The 27,855-nt window shown below is 35.7% G+C and overlaps 1 protein-coding gene across 2 annotated transcripts in view; it reads right to left on the reverse strand.

Annotated features, from left to right (window-relative positions):
* Positions 1-27,855, reverse strand: part of FLT1 (fms related receptor tyrosine kinase 1) — a 116,387-nt gene that overhangs the window by 79,994 nt on the left and 8,538 nt on the right. For both annotated transcript variants that reach the window (XM_039356916.1, XM_039356923.1), the window contains exons 2-8: positions 23,823-23,919; positions 23,191-23,414; positions 16,114-16,238; positions 9,289-9,451; positions 9,062-9,198; positions 7,051-7,225; positions 5,915-6,032 (exon numbers count right to left, since the gene is read on the reverse strand). In XM_039356916.1, coding sequence (XP_039212850.1) covers positions 5,915-6,032; positions 7,051-7,225; positions 9,062-9,198; positions 9,289-9,451; positions 16,114-16,238; positions 23,191-23,414; positions 23,823-23,919 — 1,039 coding nt within the window. The remainder of the gene's footprint in view (positions 1-5,914; positions 6,033-7,050; positions 7,226-9,061; positions 9,199-9,288; positions 9,452-16,113; positions 16,239-23,190; positions 23,415-23,822; positions 23,920-27,855) is intronic.

Below are 27,855 nucleotides of genomic sequence, written 5' to 3' on the forward strand. Positions count from 1 at the left end.
TTAAAGACAGGCTTTGAATAATGTCTAGGTGATCCATATCTAAGTCTTCTGTGGACCAGACTCAGCCCTGCTGTGCAGGTCTGATGTAAGACATTGAGGGTTTGAGGAACAAATTATATTACAAGACTTTATAAATGTTTAAAAGCTAATTAATGGTCAATTTAGTGGATTTATTCAAAATCCTTATTAATGGGTAGCTGCTAATAATCTTCATTTTTATTCATTTACTCATTTCACTCCTACTCAAATACTAGTTGTTAAAAGAAATGTAAAGTGTTTGAAGTATTCATGAAATGAAATGTTGGACATTACTTTTATTAAATATTATTAGGGAATACATGGATACAGAAAAGTGACAGGAGTTAACTACAACCACAGTCTCCTGGAGTGTGTGGAATTCCTCCTGTTTTAGTTCTTTATTAAAAGACATTCCAAACTTAAAATTTCTAGGGAACATCAGAATATTTGAACATACAATCCAGAAAAATTTCTCCTATTTTAATACTATCTTAAATCTACAAAGCTAATAATTTTACTGGCAATAATTTGAAACTGAAAATAACTCCCAAATGTTTGAAATGTCATTCTTAACATCAGCGTGACATTTAAATAGTTCTGTATTATGTCTCTACTCTTCTCAAAGATGATGAAGCTTTATTATATTGGATGTAGTTGTTTGGACTAAATCAGGGGTGTCAAACTGCCGGCCCGTGGGCTGGATGTATTACACACCCACCCCAGTTCCAGCAAGGGGAAAAAAGTTGCGATATGTTGTGACACATCATGTGATGCTGTGAATTTGACACCCTTGGACTAAATGATCACTCAGAATCAACAACTGGTTCTTTTGAAAGCCAGTCTAAATCAGGGGTGTCAAACTGTCGGCCTGCGGGCCAGCAGCGTCACGAGGAAACCGCGCCCACCCCATTGCTCCGATATGAGTTTGACATGTCTGGTCTAAATGGTTAAACTCCTCGACAAATCACTCTGAAAAAGAGAGTTTCCTTCTAATATCGTTCAATTACTATTACTACTGCTAAGGCTCTCAGAGGCTGATTTATAGAAAGAAATGGTACCATTTAGTCAAAAGAAGAAGAAAAGGAGGAGGAGGAGGAGGCAGCAGCCCTCTCCTCATGCAAACCAGTCATAGAGGATGAGGTGGATATAACCAAGTGTGATATTTGGGGATCTGATGCCACATCTCAGGTGTATACACAAGGAAGCATACACTTAAAATGCTAATAATTGTTGATTTGCTTACGTTTTCAACAATATCTTTTTAAATATATGATTTAATTTTAGATCTTATAAAAATTAATTAAAATGTTTAATATAGCAATGCTAATGTCTGCTCATTATTTTACTTTAATAAACATTATTTTATTGATTATTTGTGGTATTTCCTGCATTTCTGTTCAATCTATTCAAGTAGCTAATAAAACCGACATAAAAAGAGAGGTGAGGAAACTAAAAAATAATAGTACACAAAAAATTGAGAATTGACCATTGCAATTGACCATGTCAGTAGATTTGACCATGAAACTATGGTCAAAGACTTGAGGCTTGGAAGCTCTCAGAGGTCTAATTGGGATGAAATGTGTGTTCTAAAGGCAGAGTTTCCACAGGGGTGGGTCTTTTCCAAGTGCTAGAAACACAGAACTTTTCCTGGCAATTTTAAAACATATAATAACAGGCTAATGACAGTGAAATAGTCTTATTCAAACCTTAAGCCATTTAATATGTTAAATTGAATCTGATGAACAATTGGCAACTAATGCTGGTTCTTCAATCAAAGAATCATGATCCTTACATTTTACAATACACCAGTTAGCAGCCTAAAGGCTACTTTCAACATTTTTTTTTCAGACTGGATCTCAGAAGAATAAATTGTAGTAGTCAAGATAAGAGGCAATTGCCAGATTGAATTAGGCCAGGAAAAGGCATAGCAAACCACTAGCTGTGATAAGCAAATGTACTCTTCATAACAGCTACCTCCTTTAAATCCAATGGCAAATAGCATTCCCAGGCTGTGGGCCTGCATCCAACTCTTTTCCAGCTTCTATTTTTTATTTAGAAATGTGATTGTTTCAAAGGTGGAAATCCAAGCTTTAGAGCACACATTAAATTTGGCTGCAAGTATGGTGAACTAATGCCACATATGCATGTAGGGAACTGTTTTCCTAATCAGTCTTGTAGGACTGTTTTTGCGAAACACTAATGAATTCAGGAATAGCCACTACCATTTAGAATGATTTGAATGAAAACAAAGACAAAAATGAGATCAAAATTGATACCATTGTTTCACAGGCAAGTAATACAAAAACACTCCTTAAATAGTATGTTCATGACCCAAGTAAATCTCAGGTCAATTAGAACTATAGAGGTTGTATGAAATGTGCAGAAAAACAATGGATTTGCAGAAAACACACATTTCTCTGTTTGGGCCAAATTATAAGGTATCTTATTGTGATGGAGTAGGAGTGGCGGGGGAGGGGGCAATCCTTCCTCTCTATATCACTTTTTTAGAGCACATCTGTCCAAGATGTTTACCTCTAATAATACTTCAACAGTAAGGCCAACAACATGACTAAATTGTCTTAATACTCTAAACCAGGGGTGTCAAACTGCCGGCCCAGGGCCAGACACATCATCCGGAAGCCATGCCCACCCTATTGCTGGCAATGGCAAAACCGTCCTGATACGTTGCGTGACGTCACGTAACATCATGAGTTTGACATGTCTGCCTAAACAAACTAGATTCAGAGAAATATTTTCTTTACCTCATGAATCTCTTATCTATATGCATATTTGTGTGTACTTCTAAGATTTATGAAATGCACCTTCTATTAGATCATAGAACAGTAGTTCGCTAAATTTAAGTTTCTAAAATGTTTGACACAAACATAATTTCTGGTACCCTCATGACGGCAACAAGTTGTTCTAATAGTAACAACATATTAAATATTGGCTTTTTTCTAATTCCAGGATGTTTTGCAACTTCCAAATCCTATAGGCCTATTATTTTATCATGAAGTGTTAAGATCACTTCATAGTTCTAATAGAGAAAAAGATGCAAAGGTAGTCTTTGTTGAAATAATATATAGATTAATAAACTGGAGAAATTCCTTTGCATGCAAATACTATGGCTTTAAGTAATTGGCACATAATTTTAAAGTTGTCATTAGCAAAAGAAGCCATATATTGAGAGATCTCGGGTACAAGACACAAAAACAAAAACATGATTTTTTTTTTAAATCTAATATAAGAACTTGGTATTTTACAGGTCTGTGTGAGTGAGTGCACACGTGTTTGATATTTTGACTTCAAGTAGTGTCATCGACATAATGAACATGAATTTGGGCAAACTCCAGGAGACAGTGGGAGACAGGAGGGACAGGCATTGCTATGGTCCATGGGGTCACAAAGAATCAGACATGATTTAGAGACTAAACAACAACATAGGCATATTTGCCTTCCTGTCACCCTCTGTGCACTGAAATATTCATTCCTCACTGCCTTACGATTAAGGACTCTTTAAGTACAGTAACTGATTATTTTAACACAATGATTCAGAGCAACTGCTGATCAACTGAGCAGGAAGCAAATAAAAGCGTAGGCAGGTGGAGTCATACAGTGCAATAAAATCAGAAAGTTTGTGACCTCAACAAAAAACAAAGAAAGACAAAACATGGAAGTCTGATTCAGAACCTTTTTAAGACTGTAAACGTCCATGGGCAGAATATTCATCTGAGATTGCATTTATACTTTTTCTCATGCCGTCTATATGTCAATGTAATCTTTCTCTCCAAAAGTCAGAGAAGAAACATTTTTATAACTGCTATGGTTGTATTTTAATTGAATATTTTTATTGTTCTGAATGAATTACTATGTTGTGTCATGTTCAGTACTTTGTGCTTGCCTAGACAATTGCCTTCACTGGCACACCCTCGCTAGGAGGGGAAAAAATCAGCAAACAGACATTTGGAGAGCTGTTACTGGAATTTTCAACTTTAATTTGGCATGACTACTGTTATCCTTTTATCGCTAGTTAAAACTGCAGGCTGATAAATGACTATATTAGATCCACTTGGAACATGTGGGCACTTCTAAACATAACCCTAAATATGTACTAACAGAATGAAGCTTAAAACACGTATTATGGGGAACTCACTACACACAGAGAGACACAGGGGCTAATTCTCTCACTGACAGGGAAAAGAGAGGAAGTTTCTATTGTATCACAAGGGAGCAACACCCTTTTTATCTTGCTAACGAATGGATTTGAACCAAAGACCATAAGAATTTGTCATTTAGCTACTGCAGATATAATTTATATAACTTAATAAGCATCTCAGAATTAGGCACCAGTTAAAATAACTTCCTTTCTCACAGGACAGCACATACCCTTTAAGATGTTCACGCTTTATTATGAAGAAAGAAAGTGTCAAAATGAAAATGCCAGTGACAAAATGTAGAACTCATTTTTATATTACATTTATGAATTTTCATATGTCTGTTGAATTGTGAGGGAGGAAAATAAGAAATCTCATTAAAAGAGGAGTTGACTGATCCATGGAAGATAAAGTTAACAAGGACTTCTGGGTCTTATGATAAAACATAATAAGGTACAAGTAGTTTTCCTGCTTGAGGCAGAGCAAAAACTATGCTGCGACTCAACCAAGTCAATTTGTATACTATCCAAAGCCAAGTTATTTTCATATATATAACAGAAAAGCTACTTCTGATCTCTGATCATAAAAACAAAAATTGGTTTGCTACACTTCTATTATATTCCCAACTTGCAACCTGTGCTAGCTGCTTTACTTCATATAATGGTAAAGCTGGCTCTGACCAACTGCAGAACTATTGTATTTATTGTCAGTTGCTTGAGAACAGTAACAGTCAAATGACTGTCCTTACATCCTCTGCATGGTCTTTGTAGAGTTATTTGATGAACAGTAGTTAGTAGAAACTGGAAGTAGAACTTCTTAAATGTTTGCTTTGCTTTGGTTTCTTCTTTAATAAAGCTCCATACTTTGAATCTCCCCAATTTAGCCTCACAACAGGTATTAAATGTGTATGTCCTGAAAGTTATATATTGTTCAAGTATATGGAATTCTTATTTGAATCAATAAATATACAACCTGTGACTTTGGCCTTGCAATGCCAAAAGTCACAGGAATCAAGGATGTTTCTTTCAAGTTTCCTTAGGAATAAAGGAATCAAAGCATGTTACTTTCATGTTTCCTTAGTCTGCAGCAAACCCACACACCGCAGCTATCCCATTTCTTCTATATGAAAGTCTTTCTTTGTGAATATTGTACATGTAGGAAATAATTAAACATTTTAATTGTTAGTACTTAAAAAATATTAACATTTATTTTTCATTCTTTCTCTGTATTCTGTCCCACTACAGACATATTTTAAAAATATTTTACGTAGTTCCAAACTTGTATGCAATGTGACTTCCAATGTACTATTCAAACATTAGTGTAGTTCTTGACCCAATAAAAATTGTGCAGTATTTTTCTTCTTCGAATTCTTCCAACAACATTTTATTTTCATGAAGAATTTAAATACAAGATAAAACTATCGATTCAGTTTGAAAATGGATCTATAAAATTTGTAATATTTCCTCCTTGAATATTAAATATGTGACAGAATGCTGAAGTATTCTTTCTGATCAAATATGCTGAATTTCGTTTACTGCAAGACATTAATCCCAATAAAATGAACACAGTCATCTGGCAGATTCTTAAATAGTGAAAATTAAAGCAGATATTTCAGGTCCATTCCAGGACATCTTTATTTAATTTTTTTTTTACTTAGAGGTGAACTATTTAATCCTGGGCAAATAGGTTATCTTGTCAAATAAATGGCTTCTTTCTCTAGGTAGAAGTAACTGTAATCATACCATACAACCTCTGGTGTAGGGAATGCTTTCACTTTCATAGAAAGTCGATAGGACTTCTTGCCAGACATAACATCCAGCATGTTTTTTTGTCGATGTTGCAAAGTTATAAATGCTTTATCTTTAAAGACAAGAAAAAAAGAAAGAGGAAAAAATTATGTTCTAAAGATATTAATTAATACCTTAAACATAATATAGGCAATTTGATTTGTACACAAAAGACTATATGAGGGACTGTCAATATCAGTAGGAATACTTTTGCATGTAAAGAATAATGTAAGAAGCCCTCAAAGATGCCCTCACTAATCATCCAATAAAATCAGAACTCTCCTGAGTTCCAATATCACTTTCAACATAAAAACAATGCAAACCATAAAACACATTAATAAGTAGCCTGAATATACTACTTCTAATGAGAACTTATGAAAGTCATCCCCTTGTGGACTTGAAATTAAAGCTACGTTTAAAATACTGAGGCAATGCCATGAGGAAGAAACTCACCAGAGATAGTCCTTGACTTACAACCACAACTGAGCCCAAAATTTTGGTGGCTAAATAAGATATTTATTAAGTGAATTTTGCCCCATTTTACAACCTTTCTTGCCACAGTTATTAAATAAATCACTGCAGTTGTTAAGTTAGCAACATGGTTGTTAAGTGAAGGTCGCAAAAGCTGATTACATGACCCCAGGATACTGCAACCATCATAAATAGGAGTCAATTGCCAAGCTTCTGATTGTTGATCACATGACCACGGGGATGCTGCTACCATAGTAAGTATGAAAAAGGGTCATAAGTCAGTTTTTTCACTGCTGTTAGAACTTTGAATGGTCACTAAATGAACTGTTTGTAAGTCAAGGACTACCTGTAAAGCCTTAAGCAGCTGCTTTTGAGCTACATGGAAAACATGTTTTGGAATTGGTTTGTGATATGCATGGCTATGCCCTTATTTAGTCAATTTGTACAACTCCCTATTTCACAATTGTGACAGTGTGAAATATAGCACAACTGAGTGGCACACGGACAAACCATTGTAAAAAGCACAAAATCATAACAATGGTCTCATCTAAGCTCTAAATCGCAATCCTTGCCAGTGAGTATGGATAACTGACATTTAAGGTACATAAATTATGTCTTACCATAAATAAAAACTGTTACGCTATCTGATTTGAGTGATGGTCCGCTCTTAGCATTGCAGATGTATTGGCCTTTATCTATATCATGGACTTTATCAACAACAAGGATGCTGTAGAATAGGTTGGTCCCATCTTTTCCTTGTTGAATGCTTCTACTAATGGTGCCTCTTTTTCTTGCCTAGACAGAAGAAAAAAGTAACACAGGACTTATTACTATCAACATTTGTTATTTGGAATTTATACAGTAGTCACAATTTAACATGCAACTCCAGATTAAAGACAATTTATTATCGTTAATTAGATATGGAAACTTTCCACTAATTTATCTTGAAAGATAATTCTTCAAACAAACACACAAATCTACACAGGCAAAAATGTTACATTGATCTGTGTTGAGACTTACTTTCCTATTGTATTCACATAATAACCATTCCCAGTCTTTGTGAAATGGTTAATAATCTTCTCCTTTTGGAAAATATTCCTTGAAAAATGACAAATGTACAATATCTACCTTTTTCACAGCCACTGGCCCTCAAGATATAAAGGGATTAACTAATTGTTTGGATCTTGTTGGAGCAAAATGGTGATATTAGATAAAGCCCATATGCTGTTGAATGAAAATTCTGCATATTTATCTGAAGGGGAATGGGCATCTAATTCTAATAAAGATCAAATGAGTTAACAGAATATGAACATAACTTAAATGAGACTTTATTCAAATATACTGTACCTATTTAACTGGGTTTATCCCTTTAGAACAGTGTTTCTCAGCCTCATAAACTTTAAGATGTGCAGACTTCAATTCCGAGAATTCCCCAGCCAGCCAAGTTGAGGAATTGTGGAGAATTCTGTACACACAACTTAAAGTTGCTAAGATTGAGAATCACTGTTATAATTATTTAAAAGACCCACTACTTCACACTGGCTGCCCCCAAATCTTAATTTCTCCCTAATATCTTAATGCATGGCTTTGGATAAGCTTTAACTTTATTCTCATGCTATTTTGTTATGCAATTCCTAGATATATGGTCATAAAAACACTGTATTGGAAAGAACTGAATATCATCTAGAACCTGCTGTTTTAGAATTATTTTATAGGGATCATAAACCAGATTTTTCTATGAATATAGAAATGGTTATATAGACATTATATTATATAATTATGTTTAATATATATCAGTATGAATTTTATGATACAAATGTCTCTGTGAAAAGTTATTAACCATCCTTCAGCATGTAATCTGGCAAATTATTTTGGATTGAGGTCTGCATTCAGACTTATCTGGTACAATCAAAAATGTGTAGAACCAAGAAAAATATGAGGAGATCTGCTAGTAATACTGTATCCATTACCCTTCTTTATGTATGCAGATGAAAAGTGGAAGTTCTATCGGAAAAGGGAAATGATTATTGGACCTTTTGCAATATACTCTTAAGCATTGGTTGACTAGGCCAAACCTCAACTAGGTTTGAATTTTCCCATATATTAACCTTATTAAAAACCAATGGCAAATTGACAAGCTTTTCTTGGAAATTTGGCAGATATTTGTACATGGCTGAATATGCAAAAATGTGGTGAAGAAAAGCTCTGTAACCATATTTTGTCATTGATGAAGTGATTTGCTCAGAGACCAACTGAAATTTTGAACAAATCAACTAGTATCTTTCTGAAACTGAGTGGGAGGCCTACTTTGAGGAAGTCTATTATAAAATAAAACCCTCTGACATTGTGTAATAAGTATTACTAATCACGACACCTAAGAAATTTCCAGGTTTTTAAAAATTTATTTTAAAAATAAATTTATTATGAAATATGCACACTGAATTTATGCAACTATATTATGTAATCTTGCTCATTCAGTGATGCAATATGAAAAGTATATTTTCCAACGCAACATGGAAAATAAAATGAATCATATAAGAAAAGTCAGCAGAAGAACTAGTACACTTATTTAGTTAATATTTTATTAGGCTGTTCATTAATGTTTTAAAAAGAAAAGGAAAGAGTACACACCTCACCAGGATAAGTCCATGTGATTTGCACTCTGGTGTTCCAAGTTGTAGTGATACTACAGTTGAGAACCAGACTTTGTCCTTTGAATAGCTTCACTGGTTTTGAGTCATTTACCTGAACACTAATGATTTCATTGTCTATATAATATAAAAAAGCAAAATTGAACTGGATGGATGATTAGTTAAACAGAAAGAAAGAAAAACTGAGATGAATAGAAAAGTACTTACTTAGCCTATATGTCAGGTATTTGGTGCTATATTCATGACCATCAATAATAGTTTCACAGCTAAAAAGCCCTATGAATTTATATGTTGCTTTTGGAATTATGAAGCCTTTTGTGTTATCCCAGATGACTGTCTTCCCATCAGGAATGATGGTTCCTCCTGGTATCTAAAATGAAATTAATGCATTATTTCCCCCACTATTTTCTTAAGTATTTATTAATCCTAGAAGTAGTAAATGATCAATTTAATAACATTTTATGACAAAGAACCTCAGGGAGTTATAGAACATGTCTTATCTATTGCACACAACTGCATTTCTGCGGTTTATGAAAACGGCATTAGAAGAGGACATCTAGTATTTGTATTTTCTTCATACAACTCCACTTCATTCAGCCCAGGTTAGAGAGAAATCCAAAACACAAGTTTGCTGATTTGCCAGACTCTGAATTAGTTGGGGTAGTGCAATTAATAGAGCTTGCCAGATAAACTGAGGATCTTTTCTATTTGTTTCACCAAAATAAAAAAAAATAAAATGGAAGCTTTGGATAGAGACAGATGTAAATTTAGTGACTGATTTGAAGCAGAGAGAGAGTGCACTGATTGGCTTGTGACTAGTTTTTGACTAGCATAGACAAAGCAATGATTGACAACAGGTGGTCAGTTATAAAGCCATGATCAACCTATTTGTGGGCTATGGATGATGAGAATAACTTGGGGGCTGCAGTTGGGAATGATTTGTTGATTTGCAAATATATTAGAATGATTTGCAGTTGGCATGGACAGTGATATTGCAATGATCAGTAAATCATCTAATTATAATACAGAAGATATCTGAAAACCTCTTGGTCTCTTAGTACCGAAAAATCTTGGTTTAAAAATTGACTATTTCATGTTCCACTACACAAAATTTTGTTATTTGTCATAGTGCAAATGTCCATGGGACTTTCCAAGCAAAATTGCCCTGCTCTTAATTTCCTGTTGACAAATATGGATTGTGCTATTTAGTAAGAAGTGGTTTTCTTTTTATTAGCAAACATGTCACATACTGTACATAATGGCAAATTTGCTTCTGAGTGAGGTGTTGAGGTATTTCCTAATGCAATGGCAGGCCCTTCCAAGAAAGATAAAACAAACAAACAAATGGGTGTTTAGATCAAAAATGTTTTTCATTTGAAAGGCAATTTTCTAAGTGGGATACATACCATATATTAGAGCCATGCTGGAAAAACCCCATGATGACTACTATTAGACATTTGGCAATAAATAAAATAAAATATAGCAGCAGTACATATTTTAGTGCTCAAGGGCTGCACTTAACGTCCCTGTGGGAAGGGAGAGACAACGAGACAGTGTGATGGGACAACACCACAAATATGTCTGTGATTTTGTTTTTTTTTTATTCTTTCCAAACAAACAGAAGAAACAACTTATGTAAAGGAGTCAGGTTTCTGCCATCTGCCCATCAACATGAATAATCTCTGAAAACTGAACAAAACAGGATCACATACAGCATTGGAGATGCGCTGGCAAAAGAAAGAACAAGTCCAAAAGAGGCTAGATCAGGCTGGAAGTTGTGGAGAAAAAGATCCTTCTAGACCCCCCCAGTACAATGCTCTGGGAGAGGTAGCTGGACAACAGCTTGCAGTACTACAGGTTGTTTCATTCTAAACCATGGGTTTCAAACTCACCACGTCATGTGACATGGCACGACATATCATGACTTTTTTTTTTGCATTGCTGGAACTGGAGTGGGTGCAGCCTTCATATGATGCAACCGGCCCATGGGCCGGCAGTTTGATACCCCTATTCTAAACCAATGTTTCTCAACCTTGGCAACTTTAAAGATGTATGGACTAATTCCCAGAATTCCTCAGCCAATTTGTTGGCTAGAGAATTCTGGGAATTGAAGTCCACACATCTTAGAGTTGAGAAGGTTGAGAAACGTTGTTCTAAACCCACTTCTCATGCTCTGTTGACCCAGAGCAGATAATATTCAGGTTGCCCTGTTCTTGCAACATAAGAGGAAAGCAGGGAACAGGAGTATATGAAACACTTTATTCTATCACACAAGAAAATTAAAAGGGACTGGAAAGAATTCCAGAAGCCACACACTGCATTTTTCTTGTTACTTTTTTCTAGCTTTTTTCTGTTGGTTTCTACATTATACTTATTTAAAAAAAATCTATATAGTCACTAAGAGTTGACTTGAGGAATCACACCACTAAAAATGAGCATAGTTAGAAAGGGACCTGAGGCTTCTGTAAGAAGTTCAAATGCTATTGGGATCAAAAATTCTGCAATTCCTTAGGAATCCCTCAAAGCAATTTCAGGAAGTGCTTCAGAAAGCAGGAAGCCTAAACTCTTTAAAGCAATAGAATCTTTTCTTGGTATCATGCAATTGTTCTCATTCACTTCATGCAGATGTGAGGGCAGCTGCACGGTCGTTTCAAAGTTCAACTGTTTAAAGAATTAAAGTAAGCATCTACCTTCATTCACCGTCATATTCCAAATCACCTTTTGGAATCAGATGCAAAGTCTTTTCAGACTTTTTATATATAGAAATAAACTATTAACCAGATAATTTCACAGAAAACACATGGCTTATGCATCAGCTAAGAATCCAGTAAATCTAATATCCTCTAAAACAAGATGGAACAGAAAATCATAATTTTATTCATCCATTCTCTATCTTTTCTGTTATGACAGAAGAAACATCATTATCAATTGTATGAAAAAATGCTGAAACAACAGAGAATCAACTGGATTAATATGTCATCGATTCTTTGATCTGTCTGTTTTTCAATTGTACTCTAGTGGAAATAAATTCTAACATTTGCCACAATATTCCAAAGCTACAAAACAAAATAAAATCAGAATTGTGAACCTTTCATCATATGACCACATTCATGATGGCTAAACTCTGTGGTATACATATATGTGCCATATATATTGTTCTACATACAAACCACAATTTTTAATATTCTATGAATGCAGATACATTTTAAATTTAGCCCATCTACTTAGAGAATTCAGTAATAAAAACTGTCAGTCCACCCTTTTAATTATCAATGTTTAAGATTATGGCAGGTCCACCTTCCCCACCAAATATGTGTTCAAAGCAATTGTGAGAAGAATTATCTCCAACAATTTATCAAAAGCAAGACTCTCCATTAGTTGTGATAGTAGCATAGCTACTGAAAATGAGGGATATTTCATCTCGCCTTGGAAATCTGTGTAGGAAGCTAGGGACTCTGCAGACTCCTGAACAGATTGTGTAATAAACACATGAATCCACCCTTCACTAACATTGCATGTACACAAACTATTTTGTTTTTCTGACCCTGAGATGAATGCTTTCTAGAACGGGTTACTAATCCTTGTCCTTTACACAATCTTCTTTCTCTTTGCTTTTGTGCTTTCACATGCCTACTTCTTGACTGACTCATTATTAAATAAATACAAGACCAGTACTCCATCCCATTAGTTTTCCCAAAGGTGCTTTTTCAAAAGGCATCTGAACTTTCTTGTTTTTCCTTGAAGATGTTTTGCTTCTCATCCAAGAAGCTTCTCCATTTCTGACTGAATGGTGGAGGAAAGATTTATATTCCTTGCAGTCATCTGATCATTAGCATTCTTTCTGAGAGTTGTTGAGGCCACTTGGAAGTTTATCTATGCCCCCAGGGTCACCTGAATAGTGCAAATGGGTTTGGAACCATCACAGATAAACCTCCAAGCGGCCTCAATGATTCTCAGAAAGGGTGCTAATAACCAGATGAGCACAAGGAATATAAATCCTTCCATTCTCCACCATTCAGTCAGAACTGAAGAAGCTTCTTGGATGAGAAGTCTTCAAGGAAAATAAAGAAAGTCCAGCTGCCTTTTGAAAAAGCATCTTTGGGACAACCATGATCTGGATGGCTGAGAATCTCCATAAACATCCCATTAGTTTCTTCACAATTCTGTTTGCCTTTGAAAGATATTTTGAAAGTAAATTCTCTTCCATTAAACTAAATGAGAACTGGCAGGGGAAAAAATCAGAAATATCCCTTTGCTCAGCATTGTTTAAAACATGGGTGTCAAACATGATCACGTTACATGACATATCGTGATGTATCATGACATTTTTTCCTTTGCAGAGCCGGGGTGGATGTGGCCTGCAGGCCGCCAGTTTGACAACCCTGGTTTAAAACATTAGTAAACATCACAACGTAACTGCAATATCAGTTATTTTCAATTCTACACAAAGGTCTGAGTTGGATCAAATGTAGTTTGTCTGAGAGAGGAACACTTCTTCAGCAATACACAAAACTGAGTTAAGGATTCTGGCATCACGTACTATATAGGCATGGAACATCACACTTTTTGGGCCATGAATCCATCCAATACCATATGTAGATACAGCATACATTTAAATGATCACTTTTTTATGTGACTTTGAGATACAGAATTACATTGAGGACTAACTCTTGGGTTTTTTTTTTTTTTTCATGATTAGCAGTTGGTCACATTAGTTGAAGTATCACTGTCCTTTAGAATGAACCTTTTTGTCTTTAGCATTAACTTTGATCTAGAGATTAAGGTGCTGTGCTAGAAACCAGGAGACCGTGAGTCCACCTAAGGCATGAAAGCCAGCTGGAAGACATTGGGCCAGTCCCTTTCTCTCAGTCCAGCTCTCCTCACATCTCCTTCACAGACTGACCGATGCTTCAAACTATCAGCCTGGATTCTATTATCATACATTATGTGGACTGAACTGAACAGGAAGGGCCTTCCCTTCACTCTCTGCCATTTGCTCAGACAATGAGATGTTTTAACAGAATGAACAGCAGTCACCGCCCATATCACAGTAGCATATACTCCTTTATCTTTGCAGAATCTGCTAGGAAGCCATAATAGCTACTGAAATAATGGGAGGAGTGTGCCTTACAATACACACTGCCTGTTATTTTATAATCTGCTGGCTGAGATTCTGGAGTGCCTTGAACGCTAGAGATTATATTGTGGTTCCTGCTGCCAAATAGAAGCAAGTCTCTTTTGTTCTCTAAACTGATTTATCATTGCATATATAGATGCTGACAATAAGCAGTATGCCCATTGGTTCAGGAGATTCTGTCAACCATAAACTAAGTTTATGAATAACTTACAAAAAGCAAAAGAATAAAGGAGTAAATCTTTGTTTTGTAATGCCTTTGCTGGCAACTTTGACTATAGACCTATGTTGGGTTTTGGTAGTGAAAAAAATCAGAAAGAGCTTTCTGGTAGCAGCTTTTCAAACTAACAATATTAAAGAGCATACTCTTCTGCAAGCTACAGCTGACTTCATCAGATGCATGAAGTAGGTGGGGGGGGGGGGAAAGAGAGGGAAAGACAGGTTGGTATGTCCTTCTATTTTTTCTTCCCTTTCCAGTTCAACCCAATTTATATCCTACCTCCATCTAGCCCAGAGGTAAGCAACCTTGGCTCTTTTATGACTCCTGGACTTCAACTCCCAGAATTCCTGAGCCAGCATAGCTGGCTCAGGAATTCTGGGAGTTGAAGTCCAGGAGTCATAAAAGAGCCAAGGTTGCCTACCTCAGGTCTAGCCACTCTAAGCAGCTCATGAAGTGAGCTCCAGATCAAGAAAGCTTTTGTGGATGTGGTATGTGTGTCTTCCAATCAGTTTTTGCCTCCTGGGAACTACCTGGACTAATCCTTTCAGTTTTCTTGGCATCGTTTTTCAGAGGTGGTTTGCCCTTCCCTTCTTCCTAGGACTGAGACACAGTGACTGGCCCAAGTCTCTCAGCTGGCCCTTGTTTCTAAGATAGGACTAGAATTCATAGTCCTACATGGCTACACCACTACACCAAACTGGTTGTTTGTGAAAGTTTATACTTTTTAATAAAATATGTTAGTTGGAAAAAGTGATACCAGATTCTTCTGAATTTTTATTCTGTGCTTTAAGACTAATTGTCTTTCCTCAGTCATAGTCATTTTTTGCACAAATCAAAAAATCCACCCCTTCATCCTTCACAATCAGCACTGTCTTTGTAAATATTCTCTAGGTTAATAAAACATTGACAGCCTGCTTTTCCTACACTGACTAGCTATGGACTACAAGGAAAAGAAAGAGATGATGCAGCTTGCAGGCTGCATCTAGGCTCTGAATCCACTTTGTGGGCACCCCAAGTAACCAGTAGCAAGTCAATGAACATTCAGCAATGCAATTTTTCACCAAATGTCATGCAAAACAACAAATAAAGTGAGTTGGAAGGCACTCCAGTGGCAGTTAGGAAGAAATATAAAATATCATCAAAAGACAAATTAGAACATGTGATTTTTAGCTGAACCAGTTAACACAGGGTTTGTGTGTGTTTATGCAAACCAAGTTACAGTATTATGCAAGCCTTGCCCCTTTTGTACATGCCTTGTGATTGTGCACCCCCCCCAAGAGAACCAGAACTTGTGACACACAGCTGTGATGCTACTGTGTCATTCATGAAACCAGCAATAGTCTGCAGACACTGCTGAATGTGTTTATGGATAAAATGCAATATAAATTGAGCAAGTGTCCCATAGTTCTGTCCCAGGTGTTACTTCTTCTCTACAGCAATAAATATATAATTAGTCACTTGACTACAGATGTTTTTGTCATCATAGTGCCTTTTAGAAAATTTCCCATCCACTCTGAGCAACATATGAGAAAGTTGAAATATGCCAATGACTTCATCAAACTTTAATACTAACGCATCCTACAATGGTTGATGCATTAACTCTCATTTATCTCAATCAAACAGTTTTAGTTAATTAATGAGCAATGCATACAGCAAGCAATTTAAAGAAAAAGTATACCATTCTTAATTTAACATGGATATCAGGTGCTGTAACTCTGCAGGGGATAATCAATTCTTCTCCATTAGTTGTGCGTATCATTTCTGGTACATTTGTGTGTAGCTTGATGAATGGGTTTTGTGTGTCTGCGAAGAAGAGAAGAAAATCACAGTAAATGACATAAGAAACAAATGTAAGCAAAGCCATTACCCGATGAATTACATTCCCCATTTAATTAGGTCATATGGTGATTTATCTCAGTTATGCGCATTAATCACCGAAATAATGGAGAAAGGTGTTTATTAGGAATGCAAACCCTTTCCTGGCTTATTGATGTGTTCATCTTGAATTTATACATCAAAAATTGTGGAAAGACTTCAAGGAAGATAGATATAATAAAGTGGAAACAGTATTTAAAAAATACCTTTGAATTGAAAAATGTTGCACACTGGTTAAAATGAGAAGGAGAGAAGGGGGGGGGGAACCAAAGTATCAAAACAACCTAACATTTCCTTTTTTCCAAGGAAAAAGCAGATTTTTTTAAAAAAAAAAACCAAAAACTTCTGCTTTGTTTTGCAGGAGCTACAGTTATAAAAGCGGGTCAACCAAGATTTTGTACCTCCAGTGAAATGTTGCTTGTTACTACTCCCTTAAGGCTCATTCATCCTTGTCATGAAATTAAAAGCTATTTTCCAAAAGCAGCAAATGTTGCAAAGCAGTTTCCTGTATGTATAACCTGCAGGCCATTTTAAGTACAAGGAAGAGCTGCCTTAAGTCTCTAGACTTTATGTCACCAGTTGTTGCTGCCCATAGTGTACTAGTGTGGGTCACTGTCATCTTCTGAAGAAATGACAGGAAAGAGATCCAGGATACAAAAAAAAAAAAAAAAAAAACATTTTTAGTCTAAGAGTTTCATCCATGGTCTAGTTGCAATCAAAAGTGACAGTCATAGATTACAAAACAGTCTTTCCTTTTTTAGAAGAATACCAACAAATGTATATACGGTACCTTCCACAGTGTGGTTTCCTTCTCTTTAGAAATCAAAAATACATTTTTAAACACAAAGATCTACTTTCCAGATATTTTATGTGAATGTCTCAATGTTATCCAAATAATCTATGACACATAAGGTCAAATCTTCAGGGATCTTCAGGGATACAATTTACTTTAGATTTTCTCAGGGGGTTTCAAAAAATGTTTGGGAGATGGAAGCATATCAGTGGCCAAAGTTTTTGTCCAATTTTCTTTTCATTCTTGTTGGGGGTTAAAAAGGAGAGTAAAAAGGGACAGGGACCTTGGTCAATTATCTTTCCCAGCCTTCTCCAAAGGCCTTCCCAAACCATCCAAAGTTGTCATTGGGGATTTTATTTTAGACTGTTTGGTAGGTTAAAGCTAGAGATAATTTAGTTTCCAGAAATCTCCTACTTCTATTCCCATATTGAGCCCCTCCTGTCCAAAATGGTTCCCTTTAGCCAATATCCTACAATTAATTTTTGGAGAATTTTTTTTGGAATTTTTTTTTGAGAAAAAGAAAAGAACCATTCAAATTCAAATATTTTGCCACCAAATTGTAGTGGCGGGATCTGGGATGCTAGGAAGCTATCCTTGTTCTAGCTAAAAACTATTTTTTCAGTGTTTGCCAGAAGCAAAGTGTTTATTTAAGCACTGCCAACTTCTCTGGACAAAGATCTTTCAGGACCCCTTATATTTATCATATTTCTTTCCCAATAAAATTAATGGTCAAGTAAATGGGAACAGAGGAAAAGCAAAAATCTTAGAGTTAGATTTTAACTGAATTGTTTTTGAAGGTTGAAAGGAATATATTAACCCACCCAATCATTTTAAACATTACAATATACAGGAAAGTTCCTTTGTATAAGGTAAGAATCCAAGGTAAGAATCTTCCCTGAAAATGCTGCACTACAAAGATATAACAATTGTTTCTGAACAATTGCAAGATGAGGGAGTCCTGGTTGGCTTAAAGGGGAGGTATGCAACCATTTCTAAAGGAGACCTCTCTGCAACCTGATGAGTAATGCAGGAGTGGAGAATGATGGCCTCTTTATGATTTGTGAAGTCCACAAATCATAAAGGAGCCATTGTTCCCCACCTCTGGTGTAATGTATTTGGGAATGATCTTGGAAGACAGGAGGAAAGCTGCAGACTAAACAATGGTCAGTTAAGAGGAAGCTGAGCCCACACAAGAAATGAGAGTGTGGCAAATGTCTTAGAAGGAACGCTCCCTAGTTTCTTCAATTATAAAGGGAATAGGAAATGATGTATTTTCAGGCATGGGAGGTTGATGTCAATCTTGTGAGGTTGTCCAGACAAGAAGCACACCTCCAGAAGTACTTGCACTGTGTGATCTATAATCTATAATTGAAGCAGCTGACACTGGTGATTTCTTTAAACATATTTTACTGAAGCAACCTCAATCTTGTTAAACCATCACTGATGTTTCTAATTCTCACACATGACAATAAGCCACACCAGACTAACGACATCATTAAACTGATGTGGGACAGTGAATTTTTCCAGTTTTTATCACCTTTCTCATCTACCACTGCTGCATTTTTTCCCTGGTTTTTAGCTGTAACTGCTCAGAGTTGTTGGGAGTTAAGTGGCATAGATGTGTTTTTCAAAAAAATGAGGAAAAATGAGTGGACCTAATATGATTTTTCCATTTATTTCTGGGTTTTAGGGGCCTTTCTCTGAACACAATATTAAACCAATTTTAGGATTTTCAATAAAGTTGCTGCATATTTCTCATCCATGTTTGGCAGCTTTTCTGCTGAAATTTGGTAGTGCAACTATAGATAGTTCCGGAGGCCTCAGAGCTGGTATTTGGTCTGGACACAGTACTAAATTATTAACTACAATTTACAAATTGCAATGGCTCACTTCACAAAAACATGTTGAACCAAAAACCACATTCCAGCTTACTGTGATGCATGTATTTGGCTACTGCTATAGTTATAAGTTCAAAACATTCAGGAGCACATTTATTCACTGGTAATTCTTTTGAAATAGATTGTCCTTCCTAGCAGACTGAAAAAGTTTTATAAATCTTTTCTGTTCTTATTTGGTTCATTGTCTCTTGTTTAAGTCAAGGAGATCATTCTTCCTCTCCTGCCAGATCCTACAGTAGTTCTGCATTTGTAAACATTTGTTCTGCATTTCTAAATATTGCCAAAATGCTGGAAAAGGTACTTCTGAGTGACACAAATTGCCACCATAGGAAACAATCCAAGGATAGTCACAGTCTTATTTTTAAATACGTAGTCTGCCAGGAAATAATAATTTCAGTGTTCTTGATGGCTCTTTTTATCTATTCCTATATTTTTTTTCACTCTACGAGCAACTATGCCATATTTTTCCTACATTACTGATTTAGTCATGTGACAGCTGATACTACAAAGAAACCCTGGCATAATTTACTTTACTCGGATACAGGCTGACAATGATAATAAAATATGAAGTTGATCATTTGGGGAAAATTGTATCCTTTTCTCTATCACATTGATAAAGAAAAGAACTTCCTGTGGTGGTACTGAAACTTTTTCTACCATTAAAAGATTTATATACTTTTCTGAATATAAAAATCTATTCCTATTTATGCTGAAATCAATATCAAGCAAGTGAATATTTGGCATAGAAAACTTCTTAATCAACATTGTGTTTTCAGAAAAATGACCATATAAAAATGTACATGTTACAAGCTCAAGTCTAAGAAAGTACACCCCAGGACCTGAGAACTTTCACCCATCCCATTTCCATCTGAAGCAAACTTTCTACCAAGGCAAAAAAAAGAGCATCATTTAGTACATTTTCCATTTCAGAGTATTTTGAGCCATTCTTTCTAAAATAAATCCATAGACTTTGCTGGGACTCTTTCTACATCCAGTCCCTGTTACATAAATATAAGTTACTCAGGACTGAAATGACCTGGGGCTTCAAAACTGGACTTATTGTAACTATCACTGACCAGCCATGAAGAATCTCAGTTTTCAGATACAATTGCTGCTTCTAGACCAGACGTGTCAAACTCGCAATGTCATGTGACGTCACGCAACATATTGGAGCTTTTTCGCCATTGCTGGCAATGGGGTGGGCGTGGTTTCTCAATGATGCATCCAGCCATGGTCCGGCAGTTTGACACCCCTTTTCTAGACTAATAGATGTTGCAAGGCCACATCTCTCTCATTTCTCCTGGTCAAATGGCTTGTTTTTGTATCCTACTGTTCTTTTAATTAACCATTTGTTCCTCATTTACATGTCAGTTTAAAGCATGTTACTTACTTACAAAGGATTCTGTCACATGATCCGTATCAGAAATTTAGTTCAGAGAATTTGAAACAATTGTGCTTTTGAGCTAGGTATTCTATGAGTTTTCAGATGCACCTACTATCTAAGAGAAGGTTTGATTTATATAGTTTGCCTTTCAATATTTTGAACTACAGCTCCCATAAACCTTAGTTGGGACTGCCCTGCAGTAAAGTAAATATCAAGCTGTATTTTTTGCCAGCTGAACTGAGTGTCGTCTATATGTGCTCTAATCTGAATATAGAGACTATCATCCACATGATTTTCTAATATTTTCTAGTATTTTGCCTTATAAAACTAGACTCCAAAATATTTGGTGGAAAATTGATGACAGTTTTTGGCAAAATATTAACATGGATAGAACCAAGATTTGTAGATTTGATATCTTGGAATAAGGAATTTGGGAATGACTAAAGCCATAACAAATATCTTAATATTGCATATTAAATATACATATTATAATGCAATAATAGTATAACATGATTATTTAAATTTCTTTCACATCCTTCATTAATTCCTTGTAGTCTGCTTTATGTGCGCTTACACCGATCTAGAGGTAGAGATTGCCTTGGAGTGAACTAGACACAAACTAAACTGGAAATTACAGCAATTTTCCAACAATTATGAGGTAATCAAGACATGTCTGTGAATGTCCAGTTTTCACTGTACAGTCATTTCTCCAGAAATCTTCAGCTTTCCCACGCTTTAAATCTCAGTGGAAGCTATTATGAGGGAACTGACTTTTTTCAATTAGCCAGTGGAATGAGCAGGAAGGCTTTAGAGTGACAGAAAGAATGTAACAGAAAAGCATCCTCGTCTCCACCATGAAATTGCAAAATGTCCTCAAGAGAAAATTTAAACAAATTCTCAACATCCTGATGATAAGGTAGAAACCTGACATTTTAAGAAGTTGCAAAATAGCATTAATCAATCATAGAGTTGAAATCTAAAGGTGCACAGATCTTTAAAGAGTGCTTCATTGCAATAGAGTAAAATGTTCCTTTAGAGCACTTTACTAAGCAATGCAAGGAGGGACAGATGGTATAGTGGTTAAGGCACTGGGGACAACCAAATCCTAGTGCATTTCATCTATGGAAACTCTCTGGATCAGTGTTTCTCAGCTTCATCAACTTGAAGTTAGTAGCCTTCAACTGTCCAGATTCCCCATTCAGTCATACATGTCTTAAAGTTGATGAGGATAAGAAATACTGACTTAGATAATTTGGTATCACTTACTCCTTCAGCCTGTCCTATCACAGAGTTGTTGTGGGGAAAAATAGGCAAAGACAAAAGGTTGTATCTTTTACTTTGCTTTGATGACAATGGAAAAGTCACATGGTCAAGATTATCAAGATTGTATTCTAGAGTAGAGTTGATTAATGGATGTGAGTCAAGTATCAACAAAGTAAATAATAAAACATTAATTTCCTATACATCCATAATATTGCTTCATGACATTCCGGTGTTTTTTCTGTTAGCAATGATTTGATATTTCACACCTTTTGGTCAAGACACATGTACAGCATTATCCTAGCAAGGACATTACCAGCTGTGTATTTAATACCATGGACATGGCTTAGATGATATTTTAATCATACCCTAAAACACTTTTGGTATGCTTCCTTTCAGATAAGGCTAATGATTAATTTTAATATTGCATTTTGAACCAACACCCCAGTAGTATGACTACTGCAAGAGGTATCTGACTACCTCCCAATCCTTATTAAAAATTCTAAAGAGAGACAAATTGGGTTGGTAAGTTAAACTATGAGACAAAAGACTTAACCAAGGATCAGAGCCCCTGCAGGTCTAACACAATTGTCCTGGCCTCTATAACACAATATTTGCTGCCTCTATAACTACAAAAATATGATCCTGAAACAAGATGATACATTATCAAGTTTCAGCAGAATATTTTCTTCTTCTTCAAAATAAAAATTCCAATAGATTTAACTTCTTTTTCAAAAATCTATCAAATTGCCTCCAAAATTCAAAAAAGTCCCCCCCTCATAACTACTAATTTTGTCACTGCAGTGTTGGTGGATCACTTAGTTTAATCCTTATTCTCAGACAGTTTTACTTCAAACAAAGCCTCATAGCTAAGTAATGACCTATTGCAGCTAAATACTGTAACAGGCATCAAATGCTTTTTTGCATTGGCTGTTTATTGCACTGGCTGTTAGAAAATCCAGTTGAAGGTCTTCTATACCACATTAGTTTTGGCCCTAAGTGTCCAAGCACAGAGTGAGTCAACAAAATCCTTACCTAGTTTTTCTGATGTTATAGCAAATGGGTTGTAATTCATGTATAAATACAGCGGTACCTCAGTATTTGTTGTTAATTGGTTCCAAGAAGTGCAACAAGTACTAAAAATGACAAGTGTCAAACAAACCACATGACTTACCACATGATCCTTTTTTTGGCCAGGAAGGACTTCCTGTCTGTCCCTTTCCAATGTCAGTTACCTTCCAAGCATGACCGACTTCCTGTCTGTCCTTTGTGGCCATCCCCTGCTTTGATAAACCTTTTGCAGTGACCTCCCCGGTATGGCCTACTTCCTGTCCGCAGCCATTTCCCTTTTCCTATCTCAGTACATCAAGTAACAAAGAAACAACGAGTACCAGGACAACATTTTTGTCTCAAAATAGGTTGAGTACCAAATTTGATGAGTTTTGAAGCAGTCGAATCTGAGGTACCACTGTATGTCTTTTCCCTTTAGCTATTGTGGAAATGCAGCAATCTGTAAAAATCGTTATAAAAATAATCAGATCTTACCATTAATAAATACATATATTTTAGAAACGGTCTTCTTTTTTACTTCACTTGAGGCTGGATATTTGCAGCTGTAATATCCTGTGTCAGTTGCTTGAGTTCTATTCAAAGTCAGGCTGCTGCAGAACTGTTTGTTGTGCCTTCCACAAGCATAAGTCATTATATTCAATCGGTTGTCATCCCTACTTAGAGTTTCAGGCAGAAACCAAGAATGGGGCACATCTCCACTGCAAATCCAGATTAAGAAAAAGATGAAAATTAGAATTAACTTTCTAGCTTTCCTTTTTATTACAATTAGCTATTTAGCTGTTATATTCTACAAAAACAAAAACACAAAAGATTAAGAAGATGCTCTTTTTATCCTTTCAATGAAGGGTCTATTTCCCACCAAGGTGTGCCAGATCACGAGTATATGATGACTCTATGCCACACTGAGTGAGGACATCACTTCCCGCTGATGCCAAGATTTGCATTTTTAGAATGATTTGAAAGAAGGGGCAGTGTTAGGACCCCTTAAACTTTGGTGCCCCAGGCCAGTGCCTACTTAGGCTTAGCCTAAAGCTACCTTGCATACAAAATTAAAACTATAGTACCTAAGGGACAAATGCAAAGGTCAGTTCAGCCAAGCTAATTACCTGCACAAGATGTTTAAAGTATCTCCTTCTTGTATGACATGATGCGCTCCTGTTACGTTTAATTTGGGGCCTTTCCATTTGAACCCTGAAATCGATCCTGGAAACAAAACATAAGTATTATTATAATCTAATTATCTTTGTATTATTTCACAAATGCAGTTAAAAAGAATTAGATTTTCCAAGTAAAAAAAACCTCAAGGAATTAAAACTATCCTCTGAATGAAAAAAAGTTTTGTTAACTGTAACTTGATGATACTTTCTTTAAAATGTAAGAAAAAAACAGAAATTATAAAAACATCATAGAGATGAATGAATGATAGTTCTTGTAAATTATAACCTAGATTGGCTTTAGGATGGGTTTCTTTAAATATGTTCTACTGAACTAAATTCAATGGTAAGGTTCACTTATCTTGTTAGACCTATCAACTGTGATCCTAATTTTCAGTGAAAGAGTTCACACATGACAATAGTCTCACATCACACTCTGTTGTTAACCTGATGTGTGACTCCAGTTATTCTTTAACAATGGAACATTGCCAACATCTAATATAAAACCATAATTAGTTTTGTTTCCGGTGATGCAGACTATAAAAAAGATACTAAACAGTTTTCCACATAGCAGCAATTATTATGGTTGATTGCAGTCAGCCAGATGCACAGACAGGATTTAGCATTTTTATCCACCTATTGAGTCCTTCCCAAAGGCCTGGGATACACAGATATTGTTTGTTGATGGTGTTAAAGGTATTACTTGAAATATAAGCTATTCCAAGTAAATTTATTATGTGTGGATTAAATTCACAATCTAAGATTAGTGGAAACTTAATAATTCAAGTCCTTACCAAGCACCTAAGAATTAGTAAGGTAGCATCTAAGAATATAGGCAGTTCCAAGTACAGTGGAGGTATTTTTTGAAAAATTGGGATGTTCAGGGCTGATAAGCTCAATATTTCCAGCTATCAAGGAAGTCCTTTAGATATCACTCCAAAGGTTCCAATCCCAATTGATACAACAATGGTTTTTCTTTGTCCATAAGCGTACAACTTCAATCTCCGAGTCACAATATTTTGTTACTTTTTCCAATTGTTTTTCCTCAGGCCTAGCATCATCTGGAATAGCAACATCAGTGAACCATTCTTCTTTTCAATAAATGTTTTATCATACATATTATGAGCAAGATGCCTATCTGTTTGCATCTTAAAGTTCCATGAGGTCTTAAGCCACTCATTTTCCAAAACCTTCTCAACTTGATGGTCCCAGTAGCTTTTACTATATTCACATCCAAATCCTAGCAAAGTTTCCAATGATTAATTCTGACAACTCAGTCATAATGCTGTTTGCAGTCATTATTATTATTCTGAAAAATTTCTGATCCACCCTGCACAAAGAATCTTGTGGTCAAGCAAGGGAAAACAGAGCATCTTTCCCTCTTTTTTCTAGCACTACAACCAAGTTTACTAAAAGGAAATCATAACAAAAGAATTTCATCACTCAGAATATAGTTAAACTGTAATTTAATATTCAAAACCAAATGTGATGCCAATGTGAAAGTAACATCATGGTATAATAAATGTTACTTCTTTTTTTACCTCAAACTATGCTGGCTGGGAAATTCTGGAAGTTGACCTCTACTCAGCTTAGAGTTGCTAAGGTTGAGGAATAAATGTTAGTGGGCCGACATTCAAATTTCCCTGCATCAGAAGCAATATTTCCACTAGAGAGCTCTTTTCTTGTGATAAGCCTGGATGTCCCATAAGAATAAGTCATTTTGAAGGTGATTACTGGATTAAGATAAGACCCCACTTTTTCCCTGGATGAATCTTGCTTCTTTCCTCCCCAACTTTGTCAATTTTAATTCAAATATAATATTACTATTTATTGTTTTAATGCTTTATATTGGCATTTTATTGATTGATTGTAATTCACATTGAGTCATCTTTAGTGAGATGGGCAGCATATAAATTTAATGAATAAATGAATAAAACATTTTCCCAGCATGGAACTTTTTGTAGGGGGAGACATTATAACTACTTTCTGGCATCCTGGTTATCTGTAATGTAATTAAAGTCTCTACTTGGATGACAAATTCACTTTTGTACACTTTTATGTTAAAGTTCTCAAGATCATTCCTACTAGAAAAGCCAACTGATTCCTGAAAACAAAGGCTATAAGTATTAGTCATTATATGTCCTGCTGCCCTTTAATGGATAGGCTGTCAATTTTAATATGACCATTTCTGATGCCTTGCTAAAATTCCAGCAATAGACTATATTAAGTAGCCAAGAAAATGCTGTATAACATGGTACCATGTACATTTTATTACATGGTAAGTCTTTGTATAAACAAAATAAGATGTCAAAAATAGACATATTTTAAAGCAATTCTCTTCTGAGTTTCTGCAGTCTTATATTAAGCCACCTTGAATCCTAAATGAAAAGTGAGATACTGTAGGAAGCTACAGAGATGACCCTAAAGAGACTATGCAGAGATGGTTACAACATGTGCAAAACGTGTGTTGAGCCTGGGAAACAGGGAAACCATTAGGAAGTCTGGACCCTCCTTGGGGTATAAATGGGAGTGAAGAGAATGCATAGTCAGACTAACAAGACTGATATCAGCCCTTTGAAGATGATCAAATTAGGAAACAGACTATACAAATGACTAGAACCAAATCTTATTGGTTCTATAGACTACTGTAAGGCAATCTTGCAAACCTAACCATATTTCTTCCCCTCCCTTTTGCATCCCAGGGAATCAGGAAGGTGTCACTCTGAATCTCATCTCTAATCCATAACATGTTCTTCAACTTTCAAATGTGCCCACTAAACTTGGGCAGGGCAGATTTTATTTATCTTGACAGGTACTATGCAAGATATCTACTCCTCAAGGAACTACAAACTACAACTAAAGAGGAACTACATATCATACATACCCAGAGTGCAAAAATCTAGATAATTACTAGATGGCAGTCAGCCAGAAGGATCTATCATTGCATCTACTCAGGGCTTTTTTTCTCATAGAACGCCCAGAATGGAGTTCCGGCACCTTTTTTGGATGGAACTTTATAGAGTAGGTAAGGTGGGTTGTATGACGTGTGTGAGTTCCAGCACCTTTTTTTTTTTTTTTTTTTAGAAAAAAAGCACTACATCTACTGTAGTGGATTTTTGCAGGCAAGATATTGTATGTCTACTAATAAATGAATGTATGAAGATTAAGGCAGTCAGCACAAAACAGGCAAATGATTACTTTTGAGGGAATGCTTCACTTGACCTTTAATCAAAGAGAATTTCATCTTGAAAATCTTTACATCCCTCTTAGCTACCTGCCCAAAAGAGTTGCATGCCCCCTAAGCTAGGACAAGAAATAAAGCAATTTTACAATGACAATGACTGTCTTCATGTTTGCACTATGCCCCTATATGTGGAACATACCATGCTTGCTGATTCATCTCTCATCCTAAATAAAATCAAACAAATCATATTATAGTTTGTTGATATGAGTTCCCATCAATTTAAGCTCTCTAGCATATTTATCAGTTTTCCTTGATATATAATGATATTCCATTACATTATTGTCATAAATATCCACATCTTTTTATAAGCTCCTGTCCATAAACTTAAATAAAGCTTTATTTTTCCTATGAATATAATTTCTATGGATTAGCACATACAGTGTGGAATTAGCACATAAGAAATGGAATATCTTAAATTTTCTTCTAGTCCAAGCATATTAGTTACATGTTTGTATCACATCACACAAGTGACTTTGGTATTGAATATTGACCAATTAAACTTATATTGCATAATTACATCATTTGGTCATGGTATCCACAATGCACATGCTATCACTCCCACTCACCACCCCAGTGGTTGTGCTTATTAAGAAAACAGAAAGGTAATACTGAGTGGAGTTTTTGATCTTTCACTACTACAGTATCCCAAAATGTTATTAATGACTTTGATGGACAGAAAGGATGCTTACCCAACTTGCACGTGCTGCAAAACCAAGTGGATAATTTGACAGAAAGAAAAAG

Source organism: Crotalus tigris, unplaced genomic scaffold (assembly GCF_016545835.1).
Source record: "Crotalus tigris isolate CLP2741 ecotype Arizona unplaced genomic scaffold, ASM1654583v1 scf7180000017573.2180621, whole genome shotgun sequence".
Lineage (NCBI taxonomy): Eukaryota > Metazoa > Chordata > Lepidosauria > Squamata > Viperidae > Crotalus > Crotalus tigris.